This window comes from Netta rufina (genome assembly GCF_964035555.1).
Source record: "Netta rufina genome assembly, chromosome: 14".
NCBI classification, from domain to species: Eukaryota; Metazoa; Chordata; class Aves; order Anseriformes; family Anatidae; genus Netta; species Netta rufina.
In genome coordinates this window covers 18,037,881-18,061,964 of record NC_140137.1, presented here as the reverse complement: position 1 = coordinate 18,061,964, position 24,084 = coordinate 18,037,881, and the positions used below count along the sequence as shown (strand labels likewise).

General features: G+C 42.0%; 2 protein-coding genes across 2 annotated transcripts; both read right to left on the bottom strand.

Moving 5' to 3' along the window:
• Positions 1–677: 677 nt before the first annotated feature.
• LOC311214747 (keratinocyte-associated transmembrane protein 2) lies at positions 678–7,484 on the bottom strand. The gene is made up of 3 exons (XM_084295479.1): positions 7,352–7,484; positions 3,741–4,342; positions 678–2,912 (listed from the first exon to the last, which is right to left on the bottom strand). Exons 1-3 carry the CDS (start codon positions 7,449–7,451, stop codon positions 2,781–2,783), a joined length of 834 nt encoding a protein of 277 aa, XP_084151605.1. The 5' UTR covers positions 7,452–7,484; the 3' UTR covers positions 678–2,780.
• A 1,994-nt stretch (positions 7,485–9,478) lies between these two features.
• On the bottom strand, positions 9,479–23,707 carry VDAC1 (voltage dependent anion channel 1). The gene is made up of 9 exons (XM_084295025.1): positions 23,607–23,707; positions 18,981–19,050; positions 18,341–18,390; positions 17,232–17,384; positions 17,089–17,141; positions 15,062–15,289; positions 11,831–11,981; positions 11,292–11,349; positions 9,479–10,444 (listed from the first exon to the last, which is right to left on the bottom strand). Exons 2-9 carry the CDS (start codon positions 19,045–19,047, stop codon positions 10,353–10,355), a joined length of 852 nt encoding a protein of 283 aa, XP_084151151.1. The 5' UTR covers positions 19,048–19,050; positions 23,607–23,707; the 3' UTR covers positions 9,479–10,352.
• Positions 23,708–24,084: the final 377 nt, after the last annotated feature.

The window sequence follows — 24,084 nt, the reverse complement described above, 5'->3', positions numbered from 1 at the left end:
TAATTCCCCAAATGAAACCTGCTGTTTAAAGAACTTCAAGGATTTCAAATGCATGTTAATTTCCTGTGAGTTTAAAACCATTCAGAACAGCTTTCCTTAGTATTATTGGTAAAGAGCCTTATTAAGGAAAATGCATAAATATTTAAAAGAAATTTTTCTCTTATTTGCGATACAAAGCTATTGTGCACAATAGCTAGAGCAAGCAGAGTAACTGTTTATCTTAAGTATTTGGAGCGAAGCATTGTCGGCTGCTCCCAGCTACAGAAGACACACATGCAAGCCATGATTTCACAATCTCAGTATCAGTTCCCGAAACAAAAAGATTTCAGTACTGGTATGACTATCAAGAGCAAAAGGCTCAACATGCAATGTCCTCCTCAAAGGCCACCTCATGCACAAGTATTTTCAGAGAAAACAGCTAAAGATACACCACAAAAGAGAATTTATTAACTGTCGCAGTACAGCCAAAGCGAGCTTCAGTCCATTAGCCTAAATGCTGTCAGGTGCAACTAATGAATACTAAAGCTGTGGGACAAGCAGTCACAGCAGAGCTAGAACAGAAGAGGATTTTAAAATGCAACGGCACCCAAACACACTGCAAAGAAGCAGGTTTCGTAATTGCCTTGATGTTAGACCTTTGGCAGTTTTCTTTAAGAAGTTCACAAAAGGCGATCTTGCTATTAGCTGTGCGCGTTCTTCCTCCAGCAAAAGTTATGGTTTTTTTAAGAGTTTCTTTGTTGGAAGGAACAGCTCAGAAGCTGGTAAGCTAATAAATTTCCCTTCCAACAGACAGTCTGCACAAGTACAAGCAGTTTAAGGACACGAAAAAAGTGAGATTTTTGTTCTTATATATATATATAAGATTTACATTGTTATATAGATTTTTATATTATTTAAAGAGAAAGTTACTGAACTTGTTAGGAGCAAAAATATTTATTAGCTTCCTTCTCTCCAATTCCAAATTTAAACTTAATAAAGGAGCTTTGCAGAGTAACCTTCCCCTTTGGATCTTGACCACAGCAATGTTTATTTTAATGTGGGTATGTTCAGGTGAGAGTTTGAAGTATCTTCCACATTAATTGTTAAATTATATAACTCATATAAAAAATTACCTGTTAAAGACATGATTCAGTTCTATAGCTTAAAATATTCATTTGAACCTTGCCATCTACCCTGCATATCATCTGAGAGGCGTAAAACAAACTCCACACTTTCCCTGTGCAAAGAAAAAATATGATTTTGAATGGGTTGTCCAATCCTAAGCATAAGCAAGCTCTTTACCAGCAGATATTGTATAAAAGCAGTGAAATAGTTAAGATAAAAAAAACACAAGCTTATTATTGTCATTTATTTTAAAAACCTTATTCAAAATATTAAGTGATACAAGTCCAAATATGATAAAAATTGCTGCAAGAAAAGAGTTTTGGAGTATTTTGTTTGTGCTTTACTTTCTTGTGGTTATGAAAACAACTCATTTAACAGTAGGATTTAGAACTTTTAGCACTTCCTTTTTAAGATAGCATCATGCCTTCAGATTCCTCATGCCAACAGCTGTAAATTTATTTATTTTTTCAAAATGTTACATAGCTACTTGAATACCAAGTCATTAATTATGGGGTTCTGATCCACCGTTATTTACATATTTATCAGTCTGAAACCTAACAAACAGAATGTACAGAAAACTAAGATTTTATATTTTACAACTCATGAAAACATAAATAAAGTACAAAAGACAAGGTAAAAAAAAAAAAAAAACTACTGTACCAGTAACTTGCTTTACATTAATGCGTAAATATTTTTCAAAAATTAGAGTGTGCTGCCCACAGACTGGCAGCCCCACACACCATTACTTTCATCTGCCTGTTACCTGGGTCAGAATAACAACAAAATAAATTATTCTTACTCTCTCAGGCCTCTCCTATTTATAATATACCCAACAACATAAATTTTCCCCAACATTCTTAAAATTCAGCAGAAAGCTTTGATTCATTGGAAGCCTGTCAACTGCCTATTTCTTAGTAGGTTTATTCAACAAGGCTTTTTTTCCATTCATTAATTTCAAAAGATAATGAAAATGCCATAAATATCATTAGAGGAAAAAACTGGACAGTCAAGCTGCATACTTTCCCATGGATCTCAAACATTTTAAAGAAATATGCAGTATGTAACTTCTGAAATAAAATGCTTTATACATAATTCTTTTTAAATGATTTACTGCATGAACACATACAGAAATTATGAAGTTGTCATGCTAGCCATTCTGGCTAAAACAGGATCGAGCTATGCAAAGCAAAAACAGAACAAAAAAGAGACAAGATGAAAGATTTGCAGCATCAGAATTTAAGCACGGGAAAAAGTAATTATATTTTAAGTTTGCAATATAGCAGAATTTATGAGCCATATAAGTGATTAGCAAAGAGATCATTAATTTGATTTAGTGATGCCAAACTCATTAATTTATTAGACCTAAAATATTTTATGCTTATTTTTTTTGTATTACAACTATTAAGACTGCTCCAGACAGCAAAGAAAATGCTGTAACGAATGGAAAGAGCACTAATTATTAAACTGTATCTTCATAGTCAATTTAAAATCTGACCAAAGTAGCAAACAGATGCATCATGCCCTTGATCTTGCATGAGATTTAATCTCAAAAACATCCAGGTGAAAGAGAGTACTTCTCATTCCAGTACAAGTGGCATATTTAGAATACCTGAATATTGTTACATGATTAGGCAGGCAAAGAGTGATAAGTTCAGCAAACTCAAATCACAGTGCTTTCAAAATACGTAGTCATTAGTTATTTTCAGGGAAGGCATTGCTTCATTAACGTTTTGATCTAAACGATGATATTCTACTGTTCTGGAGCACAGGCCGTCCCTCCATCGTCGGCTCTGGACCAACAAGAAGATCTGAAAGAAAAAGCAGATAACTTTCAGAATGGCATGGAAAAACATTTTGGTTTTGATAGCCAGCTTAACAGTTGCATTCATATCACATTTCTATCCGAGGACCTGGCAATGGCATTACTGCTGCTGTAAGACACAGCACTAGCAGTCAGACATTTCCGTGTCACCCTTGCCATCAAATCACCTACTGGCAACTTCAACTGCAGTTTGGCAAAAACACAGCATTCAACTCATAGCTCTTTTAGTGAAGATGCGTGTGCAGTGGTAGTGCATATACAGGCTATTAAAATTATTCCCAGCTTGATGACATTTATCAGCTTATTCATCTTATGAATCAGACAATTCCTGAAAGTTTACAGTTAACCCCCCAGAATACTTACCATATAGAGACCACCTGAAAGTGAGTATCTATTACCAGGATTATCATAGTCAGAACAAGAACATTCCCACATCATTTGGGACTAACATTCCTTACTTTGGTGTTTATAATCCTGTGCAGTACCAAAATTAATCACCTTTCACAAGACTTCACTCCGGTCTCCTGCCTAGAACTCGTGTTGTATACTGTGAGTGAATACTACTGAACTGATTGATTGTCAATATCATATCATTTAATTGATTTTCTAATTTTAAATGCTTAATTCAAGTTTATTTTCGTTGTACAGATAAAGACGACAGCAATGACCTGCATATTAGTACCTCAACAAGACTAAATGGTCAATGATTTAGTTTTCCAAAAAGCTAAATACCTCTTACAAAAACAGTTTACAAGGCAGTGCAGCTGCATTTTAAATCCTAAAGCCATCTCTCCACCTTTCACAGCGTACCTACCTTCCTCTTATTGTGATAGGTGACATAAACAACAGCTACTAAGAAGGCAACAACAACCAGATGAAAAAAGAAGTGGCTGTCATCTTCTTCTTCCAACCCTGTGACAGAAACATCTTTTATCTTCTCATCAAGGGACTTGATTTCCTCATTGTAATTACTGATGGTGTCAGAGTCCTCATCTTCTGGCATCTCAAGGAGGTCTGGGTTGTACCTGGAATTGGATGTCATTTCATAAGGACCATAGTCATCTCCTCCATCTGACTCCAGAGGTTCTTTTTCTATGGGTGGTGAACTATTTAGTGTGTCTTTCAAATCTGTCAGCAGATCCTCTTCCTCAATCTTAGTATCTTCAGAGGCATCAACCTCCATCTGAGATACAGGACTAGCAGTCACAGCACGAGAGACCTCGTTCGATGGAGAATCACCTTTTGCTGGGGATGGTTTCACTGCGGTCACAGAACTGATTTTAGCTGTTGTTGGGCTTGCTGCTTTTTTTGTTGGGGCTACACTCTGCAGGGTGTCTGTCAAATTCTGAGAGCTACTTAGCGTTTCATTCACATTTCTAGAAGAAACATTTTGAACTATCTCCGCTGCCACAGAATCTGAGAAACAGAAGAGAAATAGTCGTCATTAAGGACAAGGCACTGGCTTCTCTTGGGATACTTCACCTAAAAACAAAATGACTGCAAGGCACTTACGTTACAGGTAAGAAGCTTTATAATGACAAGCAGGACGGATTTCATACTAAAAACCTTTTAGAGTTCATATGCAGAAATACACAGCCACATACTTTGGCAAGTTCAAAAAAGAAGTCTTCAGTGGGACAAGAATTATACCTTGGGAGCACATGCTTGCTAGATTTGTATGCCAGTGTCCTGAAAAATTCAGCATGCTTATTTTCCAGACTCAGAAGTTCCGAGACGTGCTTTCACTCCTGTTGTACATTTATGATGCCTTCTAGAATCGCATGTGGGCACTATTTTCTCCATAAGAACACACTTTCTCTCAAGGAAGATTTGAATCTGGAAGTGAAGTGTTCTAAAACTGACTAGTTAGCTCTTTGCTTTTTTTTTTTTTTTGGCTACTTTTGAACTGCCAGATTTAAATCAGGTGGCACCTTAAAAATGAAAAACAAGTTTTAGACTTTCAGTAGGCCTCATAGTTTGATATGCCAAAAATACAAGTCAAGTATGGTTCTACTATTAATTTTTTTTATTTTTTTTTTTAATAAATAACATAATAGTTTATTAAGTGCTCCCAAGGAGTTCCCTGGCTCACTGGAAAGTTACAGATTCTAGAAATGAAGCACTGAACACACTCCTTGTGTCAAATTACTCATAAGTAAAATATTATTCAGGGGATACTGAATCATGTTATTCATGAAACACGTATATTTACAGAGGAGCAGTTACAACAGACCTCTCCTTGTTTGCATGGTACACTTTTCCAGCACGAATTACACTTTAACCAACTATAACACAGAAAAGAATCGCTACTCTCACAAGAACTAGACTTGACGGTGTCGCTCTGCTTAAGTTTCAAGTCCCCTGCTTTACTTTTAAAACAGTTGGCATTGATGAAGAAATGACCAGTCCAAACTATCAGGTCAACTTTAAACTTGTCCTCTACAAGAACCGAACGTTTAGAGAACTCTTATCTCCCCTCAGGAATAAAGCCTGTATACGGGAAAATAAATACGAGTAAAAGCAGCTGCAAGATAAGTTCCATATTTAAAGCTAGTTGGCACATTACTAGCGAGGGAGTTAGATGTCAGACCTCGCTGCTGCTCTCACCAGATGGACAAAAAGTATCAGAGAGCAACAGGTAAATTCACTGAAAAGCAAACAAGCAGATATATTTGTCCCGTAGATCACTACCGTGCATATCCTTAGACTTTTAAGCTGTTCTTAAATTTATTTTAACCTGAAAGTTTAAACAACAGCTTATGTTGCAGCTCCAACCCCACTTGAATGCTTGGTTAACTAACCTTTAGAGAAAACAACGACTAGTTTTTTCCCCACATTAAAATACATTAGAAGTGTTCAATGGCAAAGTCAGTATTATTTCTCTACTCAATTTTAAAATTCCAGAGGTGTGAATATATACCAAAAGAAAATTATTTAATTCACCAGGAGTTACTACAACCCCCTTCCCTTTCAGAAAAGGAACGAGAATAACCCTCTAACAAATATTCCGCTACAATTTTTGAACTGCTAAGTAATTCCATGAACATGCATCTTCTCCAAAAGCTGTTTCTTTCTTTTATCAAATGGGGAAATAAAGAGAACAGGTCCTTAAACATTTCTCATCCAGAAGGAAGTGAAGTAGCAGAGCAAATATAGATTCTTTTTACCTTTCCCATGGGAGTGACATATCAACAGCTACCTAGTAACACCTGCATATTTCCGGACTGTGATTTAAATTGCTGGATACAGTCACATTCAGCTAACTCTTTAAGAGGTCACTTGTATCAAAGGAGAAAATACTTCCTATTAAGGTCCTGCCAGTAAAGCAAGGAACACTGCCTTATTTTCTATATTGAATAAGACAATGAGTGAAGAAGAATAATTTCTACTTATTCCTATAAGGAAGTTTTGATTATTTGTTTTAACAGGAGTAACAAGCTTAGCAACTAAACCACAACTGATTTATGATATCTACTCAAAACTATTTGGCATGATAACTGGTGGTTGCCCTGTTCACAGTTACACAACCCCGTCAGGTGATGTTAGACGCAGCGCCTGCACTCCAGAGACGCCTCAGCCTCACAAACAGATATTCATGTTTGACACTGGTGACAAATGAACTAACGACACAGCCCTCATAGTAAACATTACGTGTCAAAATCCACTTCTGGGAAAGTTTACTTTTTATAAAGCAAGCTGATTTCTGAAATTACAAATTTTTCGTTTCTTCCAGGTTTCTGTCCAACATCCCAAACCATGTCCTTCACTGTTCCCTACCTATCAGACCAGGCGAGGGACAACACGGATTGAGTGCTTTGGATACACCCACAGCAAGACTGGAGCAAGAAAGAAGCCACAGGCACAGATCAGCTCCCTCACTCCTCCTCGTAATTCCCTCTCTCCTTGCTGCCCAAGGAGCAGCCTGCCTAAAACGAGCGGGGTTCAGCGCACTTGACTTATGTACTCCTTAATGGTACTACTGCTCTGGAGGTTCAGGGGATGGTGGATAAGGAAAGCAAACTGACTTCACTAGAAGCCAACTAGCAGAACGAAATACGACTGTTTTCTGTAAAGATAAGCAGGGAGAATACCACAAATAGACAGGGAACTGGGTTAAGGAGCACAAACCACGGAGCATGATGCCTGATGGAGCCCGTTACACTGCCCCGCACCCCTGCACGGCCCCCAACCTCCAGCTCCACCATGCCCACCACCCACACGAGGCCCAGCTCACACACATCCCAAATTTAATAAATAAACGGGAACCGCTGCCCGCCCGCAGCGACTTCTGAGGCAGAAAACCGCCGGGAAAAGGCTCCCGCTGACCCACAGCGGCGGCCCCGCCGGGCGCTTCTCTCCCTCCCTCGGGCACTGCCCCGCTCCCACACGGCCTCGGGGGCTCTCCCGGTTCCCCTCCGAGCTCACCGGGGCCGTTCGAGCCCTGGGCGGCCATGACCGAGGCGCAGAGCAGCAGCAGGCACAGGGCGCTGCCCGCCGGGCCGCTCCCACCCACGGCGGCCGCCATCTTCCCGGGCACCCCCACGGACGTGGCGGCGGCACCGCGCATGCGCGGGGCTCCAAGCGCTGAGCGCATGGGCAGGGGTGGGGGCCGGCCATAGGGTTCCATGGGTTGACCTTTCCGCCGGGGGAGGCGGGCGGTAAGGGTGGGGGCCGGCCATAGGGTTCCATGGGTTGACCTGTCCGCCGGGGGAGGCGGGCAGTAAGGGTGGGGGCCGGCCATAGGATTACACGGGTTGACCTTTCCGCCGGGACAGGCGGGCGTTAAGAGCTGGGGCCTACACGTAGTCAGTGCCCCGTGAGGCGATGTGTCGCCGTCCCTCTGTGTGGCAGGGATATGCGTTGTGGGGCTCCCTTCGTTACCGTTTTTTTTTGCAGAATTGGACTTTAATGAGAGGGTAATGACTGTAAACCATTAGCTGAACTCATGGCCGGCTCAGGAAAAGCCACCAGCTGGGCTCACACACACACCTCCTGACAACAGAAATGTCAGAATCGCATGAAACGAGTTTTAAGGAAGGAAGAAAATGCTTTCCCGTTCTCACCCCAAATGAGGCAATCCACACCCTGACAGAAGCACTGTGGGTGCTCGAGCTCGAAAACACTGCCTCAATCATGGGAAAACAAACTCAAAAACACTGCCTCAAATAATGGGAAAACCAAGAACAAGTAGCCCAAAGGCTCAGGGAAAAGCACTGAGAACACGGGACATAAGGAAACACACCAAGAACACAGGACTTGTGCACCACCAATAAACTTTGTGTATCTGCCAATGTACTGTGAACAGCTGTGTCATTTGTTTAAATATATGAAGTCTGGAAGAAGACAACTTCCCCTACAAGTGTTGCATTAAGTATTTGAAACAAGGCATACTCAGAAATACCGTGGAATAGCCTGTGTTAAGATAAGACTACAAGCGTTACACAATTTGCTGGCTGTTGCTAAGGTGGAGCTACACACGCCTCACAAAATGTCGTAATGTAATGGGCTCATCAAACACGTCCTACTGTGCGCAGTCTCTTACCATCTGCACACTGCCTAAATTGATTCCTTACATATGCTAAAATAAAAAGTTTTAATGAAAATTGACTGAAGTTTATACCAACAGATAACTGTTCATTGTTTTCACCAATTCATTTATAGAAGGTAATTCAGCTTGGTGGGTTCTGCCATGAAAGATAAACAAGTCACATTATCTTGTGTTCTCTGAAAGCTAAACACATGCATATGTACGGCTGCCAGAGCTTAGCAAGAATTAAGCACTAAGATAAGAGCACGGTCGTGTCTGGAACTTAAATCTATTAAGTGTTTTTTGTTTGTTTTTTCATTCATTGAACTAGAAAATCACTCCTGGATTCTGGCTTCATTGCATTTTTTTCTTTGAGGAATGCAGGTTGAAAAAGTCAGTGTCATAAGAAACAGCTTTCTGACTATCAGCAGCAAGTGTCCCATGAACCATTTGTCATGAAAGTTCAGAGAAAATTCTTAGTCTTTGTGGAATGAAAAAGAGGAGAAAAACAGAGAAGAAAAGAGGTGGAAAGAAGAGAGGGAAAAAGAGAGGGAAAAAAGAAGAAAGAAAAAAGTATTGAGGCAAAAGCGCTCTATTTCCTATCAGCTACATTTGAATTTTCTAAGACTCTCCACACCTAGGCAACAGTTACCTGTCACACAAGGTAGTCACGACTAGGCAGAAAGTCTTTGGTGAACAGTAACCTTATTTTTCTTAACCTTTTGGGAAAACAAACAAAAAACACTCTGAAGACCAAAGAATTGATGGTCATTCATCCTCTCATATTCTGTAGATTTTTGGTGATTTTCCCTATTTTGAGTCCATAAGCGTACCAAATTTATAGAATCATTCAGGTTGGAAAAGACCTCTAAGATCATCTAGTCCAACCTTAAAAATATGTTCTTTAATGGTAATTCTTTAATGTATGTTAAAAAACATGCACTAAGATATTGCCAATCTGCTTCCTGAGACAAGAATATACATGTTCATGAACTTGTCTTCACAATTAATACACAAAGACAAAGTGAAAGGTGACATTTCAATATTTTATTCAAGTTGATTTGGGTTGGGTTTTTTTATCCATTTTTAGTAGTGTCAAGTACAGCACTTTGGGGTCTAGTTCCACACAAAATGGAAGACTCTAAAAATGTACCCATTTAGTTGCTAAAAAAAAGTGGTAATAAAACAGAATTCCATTTTAAATTTAGTGACGCAACTATGTGATTACAGTTACAAAGACTCTTCCCTGATTATGTCCCTGTCTTACAAGCTTTCCATTTAGTGCAAGGGAAAGGAACCACAGTACAGGACAAGTTGTATTGGCTGAGTCACATCAAACCTCCTCTGCAAAGGAGTTATACAAGGTGGACAACCTAAAGCACTCTGGAGACAGCTGTAGGTGTAAGATAACCAAACAAGACAACCATTCATGAAATACCCACAACAAAATAAAAATAAAAAAATCCCTTTTCAAACAAGCTTGAACATTCCATCGTGAATTGAAATCTTAAAGTGTCGGAACATTTTGCTTACAGAATTAACAGTACTATATAGTGGTCTGCAATTCTTGAAGTCACAATTATTATACCACATTAACATATTCCTTGTGCAGTCAATATGTTAGTAAAGGTAATAACACCTTCCTATTTCCTATCATGTGGCAGCTGACAGATGTGATAGGCAATAACATTCCCCAAAAAAGCCTGGAATTAGGATTTTTTTTAACGCTTTTTGTCTCCATTTCTGAAACAACATCATTTTAAAGCTTAGCTGTCTTGAAGGACTAGCAGGACTGATACTTAGCAATACTTGCATCCCAGACATAAAACATTGAAAGGTACAATATATTCTGAAGGTAGCTATGCTGTATTTTCAAATTAGCAATTGTAGAATCAATTTTTATGCTTCAAATTCCAATCCTAGGCCAAGTTTGTGACCACCTGCATTGACATTCTTGCCATCCAACAAAGCTGACAATGTCAGTTTGATACCTGCAAATAGAGAAAAGTCAGAAAAGACAACTGTTAAAACTCAGAATAAGCTTTACATTCAGTAAATGCAGTGTCTGTGTTGCTGCTCTAATTTAGCAGGTAGTTAGGTTAATGTAATTTGGCAGTTAGCTATGTGAGGACTGAGTTTTGTAAAATAATTTGCAGATATAAAATCTCTCTGAATTCTGAAAGTTAGGATAAGCAAACCACAGTGCTAGACTCTGCTTTTTATCATCCCAAGTAATTAAAACCCTCGGTCAGTTCACTGCTGCTGGTATACTGGTTAATCTAATTTCAGGTTTGGGTATAATGAAAAACCAGGACCTTGACACACGCTCTTTTTTCTAAACCTCTTTAAAATCTGGGAATGAAAAGCCTGAGCCCTGTCTACTGTATTAATCTTCTGTCAATCTGCTTGCTTGATATTCTGGCAGCAGATTTTTTAGACTACACTAGAACAAACCATGCTGTTCTAAGATTGTCCTCTTCCTGCACCAGCAAACCTTGAAAATGTAACATTTAAAAGCAAAGAAACTAAGTGATAGGAAACCCCTGGAAGTACTAAAAATACATATTCTTATCTGTGAAACATTTGGTTGGATATAAACTTCGTATCAACATAAAAGATTATCTGAGGTGTCAGTGGGTGCTGGTTTCTGGCAATTCTGTTTCCAAGAGACATCTACAGTTAACAGAGCAGTCCCTGGAAAAGTTCACCACTGGGTTGCCACATGGAACAGCAATGTTACAAAACCAATCACAGTATGTCACAAAAAAAAACCCTCCCTGATATTTCAAGGCTGAAATATCATTTATTGATGTCTGAATTTCTTCTGCATAGACCTACCTGGCTTTAAAGTCTGAGTGTATCCTAGTCCAATCAGGCTGGAGTTGTTCACTTTAGCCTAAAAGGGAAAAAATTGCATACATAAATAATTTGGTATCTTTCTTTAAAGTCCTTCCCATTTGAAAATTACATAATACATTTTAAACGGGTAGATGATTTCAGGTTTCAAATCACAAGAATCAAATAAAATCTAGAGTCAATTTTGCCATAAATTAAAACCAAAATCTCTGCAAAACTTCAGTTGCTATAGACAATGTTTTCGTTAACTAATTTTGTACTTTTTTTTTTTTTGTAGTAATAACTGAAAAATCCTCAGAATGGTGCCCAATAATACAATAAAACATTTTGTATCAGCTTCAAGGAAAATCCAATAGGCGTGCTCTCATTCAGCGCAAAGCTAAACAAATAGAGGTATGTGCCAATATACAACACTGAATTGCATCAAAACTGTACTTTACTCATTGCTGCAAGGTTGCTTCACATTTCCATTACAAGAGCCTACTTTCAAATGCTTTTAAATGCACATATATAGCACTCACAGAAAAAGAGGCATCTGGGTCAATCTGATACTTGGCTGCTATTCCAAAGCGAGTGTTGCTGTTACCAGCTGTCCAAGCAAGGTTCACAGCAGTTTCCAGTTTATCATTCACCTTCTGGTAAATGGAGCCTCCGAATTCCGTTCCATCATTCCTGGAAGGAATATATTAGTCTAGTTTTAAAATGCATCCCCAAACAACCATCTATGTTTCAGTAGGATCTGAATTTGCAGAACATTCACTTACACCTCATTTAATCTCTCTATAACAACTAAGATAGAGACATTTGGCCAGATTGGTTTTGAAGGCATTTTTAAATGCTTAAATTCATCAATAGTTACAATATTTCAACAAGCAGCGTATGAAAAAAAAAAAAAAAAGCCACAACAAACTATCAAAAATAGACTAATGATGACAGTTTCCAATTTCCCTCTCTCTGTAGATGGGAATCTTTGTAGTAAAGACATTTTTTCTTCTCTGCATATCTATGAAATAATTATTTTCCCAGACATTTATCTCCCTAGTGCCCCGAAAGGGCTGTACCCCAATCACAGAGCCTGAGAGTCATCCTAACAGTGCCTCATCAGCGTGCTTTTACCAGACACAGATGAACTGTATCAGAAGTGAAGATGCCAATTGAACATCCAAGTCTATCAGCTCTTGCAAATGAATACCATTTGCCATGGCCCTTATGGTATGTCTGCGTTATAGAAGTCTGTGCTAGAAACTGAAATGAAACTCATTTTGGTTTGCAGACAGCACTAGCCAACAGCTGAATGATGAAAGCCTTCAATTTCTGCTACCGAGTAGCAAAACTTCCAGTTACTACTTACACCAGTGTCACACAGTGAGTAAAGTGTGCTAAATAAAATGCAAAACCTTAGAGCACCCAGCTCATAAAAGCAGAAGCAAATAATTTGAATAAGTATTGCAGTCCTAGGAAACCAGTGAGCATCTGAATTCCCATTTTACCTCATTTTCTTAAAAGAGAATACAAACATATTGCACAGAAGAGGCTTACACCATGGGAAGACCTTTGCAGATAAAATACTTCTAAAATATTTCTAAATTACGAAATAAACAGATTCCAATTATTAGAGTATACCAAACCTTTACTGATTAAAAAAGGGCAGATTTCAAACCTCTCCACTTTTACTTCTTTGTCACAATGTTCAGTAGTTTACAAGAGTTGCACAAACAATACTGATATGCCTACTTAAAATTCAAGCAATAGCAGCAGCTTTTTGAACTGTTAAAGCAATTCTTCCAGAAAAATGCTACAATACTTACTTCAGATAAGACTGAAGCTCACATATAACTGCATGTGCTTGGCTCTCAAGAAAAGGAGGGATTAAAAAGGACTGAGGAGAGCTGGTTATACAGGCAGATTTTGTGCAAGGTTCCCATACAGCTCTGTCTTGACCTGCAACATTAGGGGGGGCGGTCTGAGCTATGCTCAAAAAGTGAGGAAAATCATATTTAAAACTAGAAATTATCCAGCCCTATCTCCCTTTAGTTATCATGTATTATTAAAAAATTATAAGAAAAAAATTATCAAAGCTTCTTTTAATTCTAGTAATCGTAACAGCACTTTTCATGCATAGATCAAAAACATTGTCCTCTATGGAAATGAAGATATTAAAGCACCATAAGGGAAAGCAACTTGCTCGAGTCCCTGGCTGGTCTGTGGAACAGCCAGGAACAAAAGACAATGTTTCAAGCCCCGCCTAGTTAATTTATCTACTCTGCCACAGCATCCTTTTGAACCACTGAACTGGCTAGATATAATGACCGAGCACACCAGTGATGCAAGTTCCAAACACGACTGTTTCCTGGATTCTACAAAAGCTCTGACACGTTTCAAAGCTGAAACATGTCAAAAGTACCTAGCTAATCCATTAAAATCAGTAATTAGGATTTCCATTCATATCACACATGTATGGTTTTGCCATATCAAGTGGCTGAGTACAAACATTAAATAAGCAAACAAGGCGTCCTCGTGAAGATGATTCATCATCCACGGACAGTAACGGTGACCTAAGAAGCAGATCATTGTGGGGTCCAAGGAAGAACAGCAGGGGCTCAGACCTTACTGTACTGTTCTGAAGTTATTTTCTGCTGTGGTTTTAATCGAGACTAATAGTAATTATCGTATTTTATACCAAAAGCCAATAATACAACATTTTGAACTGCTGCAGCATAACAGAGGTGGAAGTCATTGTGCTCAAAGGAATAGCTCATAACTACAGAGTGAGGGGACCCCGCATATTGTTTTGATGAAAGATTTCTGCCCACATTTTTGTGCTTTGGCAACCCTTCAAACATGCCATCTGGGCCGCGAAGGTTCAATTGTTCTGCGAGGCAGTTTGAGCTTCCTAAACCAGATCTCTGCAAAACAGCATGAAACAGAACAGAAAGCCTTTGAAGCAGCAGCTCCAGGAAAGCAGAACAGTTGTTCAGCCCCGGAATGGGAACAGCCTGCAACAGCTCTGCTACATGCAAATATGCAATTACCCAAGGGAGTGGTAAAGGAGGTGGGGGGTGGAGTAGGGATTGCCTAATTTAAAAAAAAAATAAAGAAATAAAAATCTTCCCAAAAGGCATAAATTGCTTCTTTAAGAGGAACAGGAGACAGAGAAATTAAGGTTTTTGTGGAATTTAGTCCTAGTTTCCCATGTATTCAGAAAAGATAAGCACTAGTATAAATAGATTATTAGGAGTTTTAGGAGTTACAACACTAAAACAAACTTTTACACCATATCCCTTCCAGTACTGAAACTAACCCGGTCCGTATCTCTTCCACTCATTCCCTTTTGTCTGTTCTTGTTCATCCTGTGATTAATCTTTTCTTCTCCAGACCAAGCCAACATTTTGTTTGATTTTGACATGCACAAAAGGAAGGCCTTGCTTTTATTGCAACTTCCACAAACAACATTTCTGTAACCCACTTGTTTTGTAAATCCACTACTAGTTTCCAAAGATCTGTATCTGTTAGAAAGAGGGACTCTGGGTGCTTGAGTGCTCAGTGAGTCACAGTTCCTTCCATTCCTTCCCCCACATAACTCAAAGAAAGGCTAAAGTAGCTAAAAAATGCAGTTTGCCATCTTAAATGAAGAAGCAATGTCAAATCCACCATTCCCTCTATCAAAAGTGCTGAAATTCTGTGCCTTTCACTGTCCTAAATGCCTCGAAATCCTTTCACATTCTTTTTAATGCCCATCTGCCAATACTTACACATTAGTATGAAGCTGGAATTCATCGGTCTTATAGCCAACAGCGAAGTTGCTCTGGGTTACTCTAGACTTGGCCGTCTCAAAAGTCATTTGGTAACCTGCCAACCACCCCTCATAGCCAACCACCAGCGCTCCACGTATCGAAGGACCAGCAATATCAAAATCCATGTCGCAGCCCATGTTGATGTGTTCCCTCTTGTATCCTGTCTTAACTTTAGCGCTCTTTTTCCTAAAGAGAAAAGAAAGAATCTCGTATCTTGCTCAGGCAGCAATTCAACCAACTCGGTTACTTTAAATCAATGTAATAGTACACACAGACAGAGAGTCACACGATATGTCCCCTTTTTATATTTCACATTTGCAAAAACGGAATTCATCTACAGTGAATTGCAAGCAGTAAAATGCAGCGTGGTGCCTTTCTGAGCTGCGTTCTGCCAAGCAGCACCACAGCAAATCAGACTTGAGGTGACAAAAGTTAATCCTCATCTCAAAGGAATCTCATATTTCAGAAGTTTGTTAGAGACAGGGAAATGATGGAAACTGTAATAGTTTACTGGTTTGCCACAGACAAAAGTAGTTGGCTTCTACCAGCCGAAGTTTTTGGACAATCCTGTTTAACTGGGTAATTTCATTTACTGTGTCCAGAAATCATTGCTAAGGAAGCAGGCTGCTTCGGTGGCTCTGACACCCCATTTTCTCCTTATGATGTGTTATGATGTTTAATGGTTACAGCCATAAGGAAGGTTAACACAGAAATAAACTTTCCTGAGTCACTTGCTTCTTTTTATTCTATTGGCCAGGGCAGCGCTTGCTCAGGTGTCCTTCCGTCTGCTCACATCAAGGGAGCAGATCCTCGCGCTGCAGGACAGCTACATCTAGTGCATTCAGCTACTCCTCTGCAACAGTTTCTTCCTTTCTTGCTCTCTTACAAGTGTCTTCTCTCTTTGGCCAAATCGTTTACTGAAATCTTTCCAGAAAAGTCAGGCTGATTTGAAATTTCACATCAACCTTCCACTGCAGCTAGCAAAAACAGCCTCCAGGAACTGCAATACATGCTGTATCAGGCCTGTGCAGAGATTGTTCTATTATTATTTCTATTATTACTATTGTTTCTGTCTCGGAAATTTCTTATGTCTTCCAAAATCATAAATTAAAGAGCATTAGTGCCAAAAATACCAGCATTAGCTTGACTGCAGCTTCCATACCAGCTAAGAAATAATTATCAACAAAACCTAGAGATTATTCTGCTTAACAAATACAAAAATATCTATTTAACCTAGAGGGCTGGAAGCAGTCGACAATGGAGAACACTAAATTCAAGGCAGGGTGAAGTCCCCACTGGGACCAAAACCACAGCAGCCTGCCGTGTAGCGTGTCACAGTGGGAAGCTCATGTGCAGCCCGTTTTGGCTCACTGGCAGCACTGCTTGCAAAAAGATAATCAGGAGAAAAAAATAAATAAACCAACATCTAGCCCTACAGCTGCTGCTTAATCCCTCTGGCCCACATAAAATGTGGCATCCAATCACGGGGTCCACAATGCTCATCCAACACCACGGCACGCTGTGGCCAGCAAGAATTCAGATGATAAATTCAGCTTGGGAAACGAGCCCAATTACTGTGTCGACCTATTAGAGCCATGGCCAACTGGCTCATGGAGCTTGTTAAGCTTTGCATTACAGCTGACTTGTCTGGCATTTTTATTCAGGCAGTCGCTAAGTACTCATTTTCTGACATGGCCAGAAATAAGCAAAGGGGCACAAACAATTCCTTCCCACCCCGATTCTGATTGTAATTCCCAAGTTACTGTATTTCAAAGTTGGTTTACTATAGGTTAGGTTTAAAAACGGATAGTTATTATTAAGACTTAGACCAGATATATAAGATTTCTTTATACATAGGCAGATTATTAAATGTCATGACATTTTGGGACAAAAGGAGTAAGGGCAACAGTATTTTGGAAAACTAAAACTAATTTAAAAAGTTGTTTTTTTCTTTTTTTTGTCTCTCAAGCTTACTAACTTCTTACCCAGTGTTAGGAGAGAAGGAGGAGTCAAAGGTCAGCTTCAAGCCTCGTGCAAGCTGTACAGAAAAGAAATTCACAGGTAGGATTTATAATCAGAGATTGTCACAAATTAATTTGTAAGCTGGACCTTTTGATCCCCAAATTACCTGATCTTCTAGAGTGATCTCAGTGCCTAGCGTGTTGTCAGTGTTCCACTTTTCTGTGAACATCAGTCCGTACTCCACCCATCTGTATTTGGTTTCCAAACTACCACTGACTTTGCTCGTTTCTGAGTTTGCTGAACCTGAGCTTGTAAATTCCTAAAGAGAGGGAAAAAAAAAATATATATATATATATACACATATATATATATATATGTATAAAAATTTGTGTAGATATGTGTGTGTGTATATGCGTACAGGTAAATACTCATAGAACATTAGTCACTATAATTTGGGATACTACCCAACACTTCAGTGTTCTCAAAAGACTTAAGAATACATTTGCTAGTCATTAACACCAACACACACACAAAAATGTCAGTGTCAGGGAGAAAGAGCACTGCATGCTAAGGAATGGTCACAAACCATTTTTACCATTTTAACACAAAACAAGGGGCTAGTCTGAGAGCTAGCTGATGTACAAGGTGTGCCTGTGGATCAGTTTGTAAGCCTGCAAATACTTCACAGAGGTATTGTAAAGATCAGCTCCAACACACAATTACATCGCCACTACACTTGTTTTGTAGCTGCTAGGAAAAATAGCATGTTGCTCATTTAGAAATTATACTGGCTGATATTCCAACCACAGGGCACGGAGAAGTCACTAATTGCAGCTGTGCATAAACTGATCAGCCTTGGGCAAAACATTATTCCAAAATGCTCCTTAATAGAGCCCCCGGGGGGCTGTGCCCCGTGCTAGCCCTGAGCTAAATCAAACCCTTGGCAGAAGAAAAAGCCAGGGGAGAGCACAACCTTTCATGCCATGGAGGCAGGGAGTGTTTCTAGCTGGGGGAGCCTGCCAGGCAGGAGCTCTGCCGCCCACCCCAGGGGTCTCAGCAGCACCGTGGTGGCTGCAAAGGTGCCCCCACAGCACCACTGCCCCCATTTGTGTGTGGCCTCATGGCAGGATTATGTCCTAAGTGCAAAGTAACTCGCAGGGCTATAACGTATCTGAAAACCGATAAGGGGAGAGTAAGGGATCCATATTTCTATTTTTAACCAGAAAACACAGGAACACTGCCATGTTTGGGGTTTCGAGGCCTGTCCAAACTCACCAGTCCATTCTCGGATTTTGTTTTCAAATCAAGTTTTATTAACCCAAAACCTAGAAAACAAGGAAAAAAACATGAATTATATATATGTTAATTTGAAAGGCATTTCTGATTTATTTCGCAAAGCTTCCTTCTAAATCTCCTATGAACTACTGAAAAAAAAAAAAAAAAAAAAAAAGAGTACAACAGGGTACAACTTTTGAACCATGGGTTTTTAAGAAGCAGTTTATGCAGCTCATACTCCCCTCAGATAGCACTGACTGCACTAGTCCTGCTGACCTGTGATATCCCTGGGACCAGACTAGGTAATAATGTCCTTATTCATATCGAGCAGCAGCTTTTTCATAAGGAAATTGCTGACATCAATGGCCCTATTCATGACAGAGGGAAACAGCCAAAATACAACACTCAATTTTCTTTCAAGACAGACAACAGACCTATGGGGAACATGAAGAATTTTGTCAAAACAGGAATAAATCATCCTCCCTTTCCAGACAGCAGTGGTAATGTGAAACTAGGATATAAAATTCTCTGGATTCTAAGGAAATGGCTGGAATTTTTATCAGAGAAAAACAGTAACATCATAGCAGTTTCAGGAATCGGGTAGACAGTGAAAGATCAAACTTATTTGGGATTTGTTTACCATATCCTTTGGTGAAAACATCTCTGGCAGATTTGCCCAGATCAGCATAAGCAGGTGGAACAGCCATTTTCTGGGAAAAAAAGAAAAAGAAAAAAAGAGAGAGAGAAAAAAGCAGGGAGGGGGAGATTATTACTGTGTTCAGAAACTTGTTTATTTAATTCACTTAAGCAAAAAGCAACTTCAGGTAAATTTCTTAGTTTTAGACAGTTTTATCTTCTACCCACAACCTATCAATTAAATACAGCCTGAAGAACGTAGCTCCAACAAGTAGCTGGATTTGATTTCGTTCTTTAGCCAGCATAAGTGAGTTGAGTGCACTTGCCTCTGCGAAACAGGTTGCAGAACAAACATGAAAAAAAAAGTCTGTGACTTTCTAAAGGGTTAATTCTTGTTCCCTTATCAGTAGAATGGCATGAACAAACAACTTTAATATATATATATGTGAAACATTTCTCCTGTTTCTTGCAACTAATCTATGTATGGGAAGAGTTAGGACCCCAGGAAACCCAGCCAGGACAGGCATCGAGCATCACTAACACCTCTCTCTCCCTAATTCACAGCAGCAAACGGATAACATTTACGTTAGCAAAATCATTCTTCACCTTCAGTTTTCTTTGACTTTGGAGCTGCTGTTAACATGTTAAGATTTCTCCTTAGGCGATGACCTTAAAGTGCTTTTCTGATCATCAGCTGGGGAAAATCTGAACAGGCTGAGAAGAGCTGGGACTGAGGGGATGCCACACCGTGAGCACATAGGGCCAGGAGCGATGCTCATTTTGCCCCTCGGGTCCTTGCTTCCTACGTTCAGCAGGCCCCAACCTCTCCTAGCTCAGAGGCCTCCTGCATGCCATACGAATGCATCTGGTTTTGCTGCCACTGAGAAAACCATCTCATCGCAGGTGGAGGGCAGAATGTGATCCTGCGAGGAACAAACCAAGCAAACCTACTTTCTTATCCCAGTACAATTTGTTCTAGGGAAGCCAAGTCAACGAACAGAAGTGGTGTGCACCTTCTGTCTTTATACACAAGACACCGTACATTTTTAAAAAGCAAAGGAGTGGAACCGTACTCGTAAAGCACCTCTCAACACACCGTAATTCCCTATTCCCAAACGTTTTGGTTACGTGGCATAACAACGAGCTGATTACATAAGAGTGGAAACGCTGCGAAAGTTGCCTGCCAGTCCTTGCTCCAGCCCGTTCCATGTCAGCAGAAAACTATTCCTCCCCACCCCAGTGCCAAGAGCTGGCTCCCAGCACCGGGGGTGCTCCCCGCAGCCCCCCAGGAAGCAGCTCCCCGGGCCAGCACCCAGCACGAGCAGCACCCAGGGCCCTGCAGCAGCCACCCAGCGCCTCCAGCGTTCACTCCAGCAAGCTGCTGCCTGTCAGAGCAGGATATTGCTATTGCATAAATGAAGAATCCCTGTCCTAGAGGGAACAAAACAGATCTGGTGGCTGAACCAAGGCAAACGTCTTCTCAGAGCGTACAGCAGGGTGCAGAGTGAGGTGCAGCTTCAGCTGGGGACACCGCCTGGGTACACGAGGAAGGCCTCTCCTCTCCTCTCCTTCCAGGTACAGTTCATCAATAAGTTGCAGCCCCAGATATGTAAGCAGCTAAATAGTTGAATTAAAAACAAAACAAAAAAAATACCCAGTGTATTCTGGATTCTACAGAAGTGGCAGATGCTTATATTAGACTTAAACATCTCATTTTTTTGTGCAAACACAAAAGCTGGGATTCCAAGTTTGTAAGCGCCGCTCTGCAAGAGAAGCCATTTTAGCACTTGGTCAGATGTGGTTCTGGAAACACAAAACCCACCTTTAGACATAAATAAACGAACAAACCAAATATTAACAGATTTAAGTAGATCCCCTGCCCCTCACTGAAGCCACCAAAAGCAGAGCTCTGTGCCCGCTGGGTGATCTTGCCTTGAAGTCAGAGCTAAGGAGGCACTGGGATGATCCCAAGCCCAAGACGCGGTGGCATGGGTCACAGAGGGGGATGTTCAGGAATCACTTCTTCCCCGCCACAGCAACCCGGCCTCATGAGTGCCCTCTGACGGGTATTTCCATTTAGCATCATCAAAAATTTAAAATGCTAAAGATCCATTTGAAAATCAGATAAGCATTGCTTTGGACGGTACCGCACTGCTCTGCCGGCTGCCTTTGGGAACCTCCCAGCTCCATTTTGCCAGCAGCCCCTTGGAGTCACTTTGTAAAATCAAGATATTTTCTTGAAAACTGACTGCTGCACGTTTTTCCTTTGGGTTTTGTAGCATGTGTGTGTCTCCACAGGGCTCGCCAGGCCCATGAGCTGGGGCAGGCAGCTGCACGGCTGCGGGCTGGGCTCTGCCTACAGGACAGTGGGAGATGCCTGGATCTCCACTTAGGCAATTACTCTAATTAAGGGACAATACTGAAAGCCAAATCCCTGCCTGTTGTAAGGCAAATCATGTAACCTGCACGGAACAAGGTGTTTAAAAATGCTGAGTGTGGAAAACATGATGAAATATGCATGTGGTGGTTAACCTTGCTGTTGTTGTCAGCAAGAACAAAAATAATTATTTCTGTTTGCAGGGCCTAATCAGAAGCCTCTTGTTTAACAGATGGAAAACAAAACTGATTACATCCTGCGTGAGTGCGGGTTGTAAGACAAGCATGCTTAACAGGGATTCAAATCCTTAAAGGATCAAGGCATGGCCGTGGCCAAGTGCCCTTGCTTTTCACCAGTGGGATCTCAGCACATTAACTCAGATTAGGTTGGGACTGAGATGAATTCATTGCTCACCTCCTTCCTCAACTGTGCAAATACCTCAGAGTGACTGCACACCTCAGCTCCAACACCAAGCAGACCAAGGAGAGGATACATAGTATGTTCAAGTGGTAAAATACTTTGATTTTCTTGAGTGGGAAACACTGTAGCACAAGTCACACTGAAATACTGCAGGGTTGCATTAAGGAAGCATGAGCAGAGCAGTCAGCTTGAAGCATGGCTGTGAGCAGCACCTTGGTGAGTGCTGGGCTGTAACCACGGAGGGAGGAAATGGGAAGCTTCCTCTGGAGCTGTAGGACCCCAGAGCCAGCCCTAGCAAAGATTTCATTGAATATGAGGCAGTGCCATCAGACTCAATTTAAATATTTCCCAGTGACACAGACACATGCAGTTCTGTGGTTTGAAATCCAAATGGGCCCAGCAGGCAGCCAGGGCGCCCTTTGAGGACAAGGACTGGCTGCAACCAAAGGCAGGTCCACCTCTGAGACTGGCAGCTCTCAGATGTGTCATGTCCCTACCCAGACCTACCGACTTTATGATACTTACGTGAGAGGGAGGAGCTATATAAAAATTTAAGATAAGAATAAAATCAATGGCAGGTTAAATTGCCACGAAGACAAAGGGAGTCTATTGGATTCAAGGCTTAGAAAATAGAAAGGTTGGATTTAACCTTACTCCTGTCACATTTTTCCTAACAAACCATCAGGTGATGAAACCAGCTGCACTGCGCATGAGGAGAGAAAGCACATGAGGGTCTTTTGCCTCAAGATCCCCAAATCTGATCATTCCCTATTTATCTCCTCTGTAGACTGAAAAAATTATCCCTTGGCATGCTTTTAAGCACCTTTTTGCACCCCAGCCTGGGCAGTGTCATTCCACAGCCAAGCTACCAACACCTGTAGGATCAGAGCCCTCCTGCTCTCGAACCACACATGACAGAGCAGATTTACTTTCCCGTGATTGATTTATGCAATATTATCTGTCACCCAATAAATGCTGGAGCACAGAGGAGATAAAAACCTTCAAAGCAAATACAAATATTGTGATTTAGCCTAAACCAATATTTACGGAACTAAAGAAAGAAAGAGCCTGCTGTTAATTGCGTGGGTGCAAGTTCAGAACAGCGTTGTACCGAAACCCCTCATTAAGCTATCGCACAGAAACAGCAATTAAACATGGCTGGGGGATGCTGCAGCCTGCGGTAGCTGCTGGAGTTGGGAAAACTGCGAGGGGAGAACAAGGAACCAAGTTCCTTCAGCCCCAAGTTACGAGCCCAGGTTAACCACCCAGCCCTGCAGCCCCTGGGTGAGGCTGCGCCCTGCTGGGGGTCACTGGTAGGATACTGGGGGCACTGGGGGACACTGGGGGTACTGGAGGGCACCGGGGGATACTGAGGGCTCTGCTCCTGCTGCCCTGCAGCCGCCAGCGGTGTCCCCAGGCCCGGCCAGCACCCAAAGGCCCTTTTGGGAAGGGGTCGGGAGGCAATTTGGCAGCCACCCTGACCCCGGGGACGGGGAGGGGATGGAGAGAGCCCCCGGCAGAGGGGATGAGTCAGCTCCGCTCCGCCCGGTGTCTGCCGGTTTTTATTAATTTATTAATTAATTTCTGGAACAGCTGCCCCGAGCCAGGCCGAACCTCTCCCCCCACCCACCGGGGACCCCTCCCCAAGGCCGGGGGCTGCGGGGAAGGGACGATCGCTGCCCCCGGTCCCCCCCCCCCCGGTCCCCCGGGGGACTCCCCCCGAGGCCGCTGCGCGTTACGTAAGGAAACCTCCGACCCCGTTAGCAGCGAGGAGCGAGCCCCCCACAACCCCCTCCCGGCACCCCAAGGACCCCCGGGGACCCCCGGCCCTACCTGGCCCCCCCCCGAGGCGGCGGCGGCCCCGCTGCTCCCGCTCCCTCCTCGGCCTCCCCCGGCCCCTGCCCGGCGCCTCCCCGGGCTCTGCGGCGGCGGCGGCTGCGCGGCGGCGGGCGGGGACGGGGCGGAGCGGGCCGGGCCTCGTCGCCTCACCGAGCCCCCGGAGCTGCCTCCCTCCGGGGCAGGGCCCCCCGACAGGCTCCGGGGAAAGCCCCCGAGAGACCCCCGGCAGCGCGGTGCTGGGATCTGGTGGGGGGAGGATGGGTTAAGGGGGGGGAAAAGGGTAAGGGGGGGGGGGCTGGAGATGGTCCCCCAGGGAGAGCCCGGTGGAAATGGAGCTGTGCTGGGTGCTGCGGGGTGATCGGGAGCTTTCTGTCTTGCTAACTCCTTCCTGGAGGCAGGAGGCAGCCCTCTGCTGAGCCCACAGCCAAGGGGTCCTGGTGGCGGAGCGAGGCAGGCTGCCCTCTGCTATCAC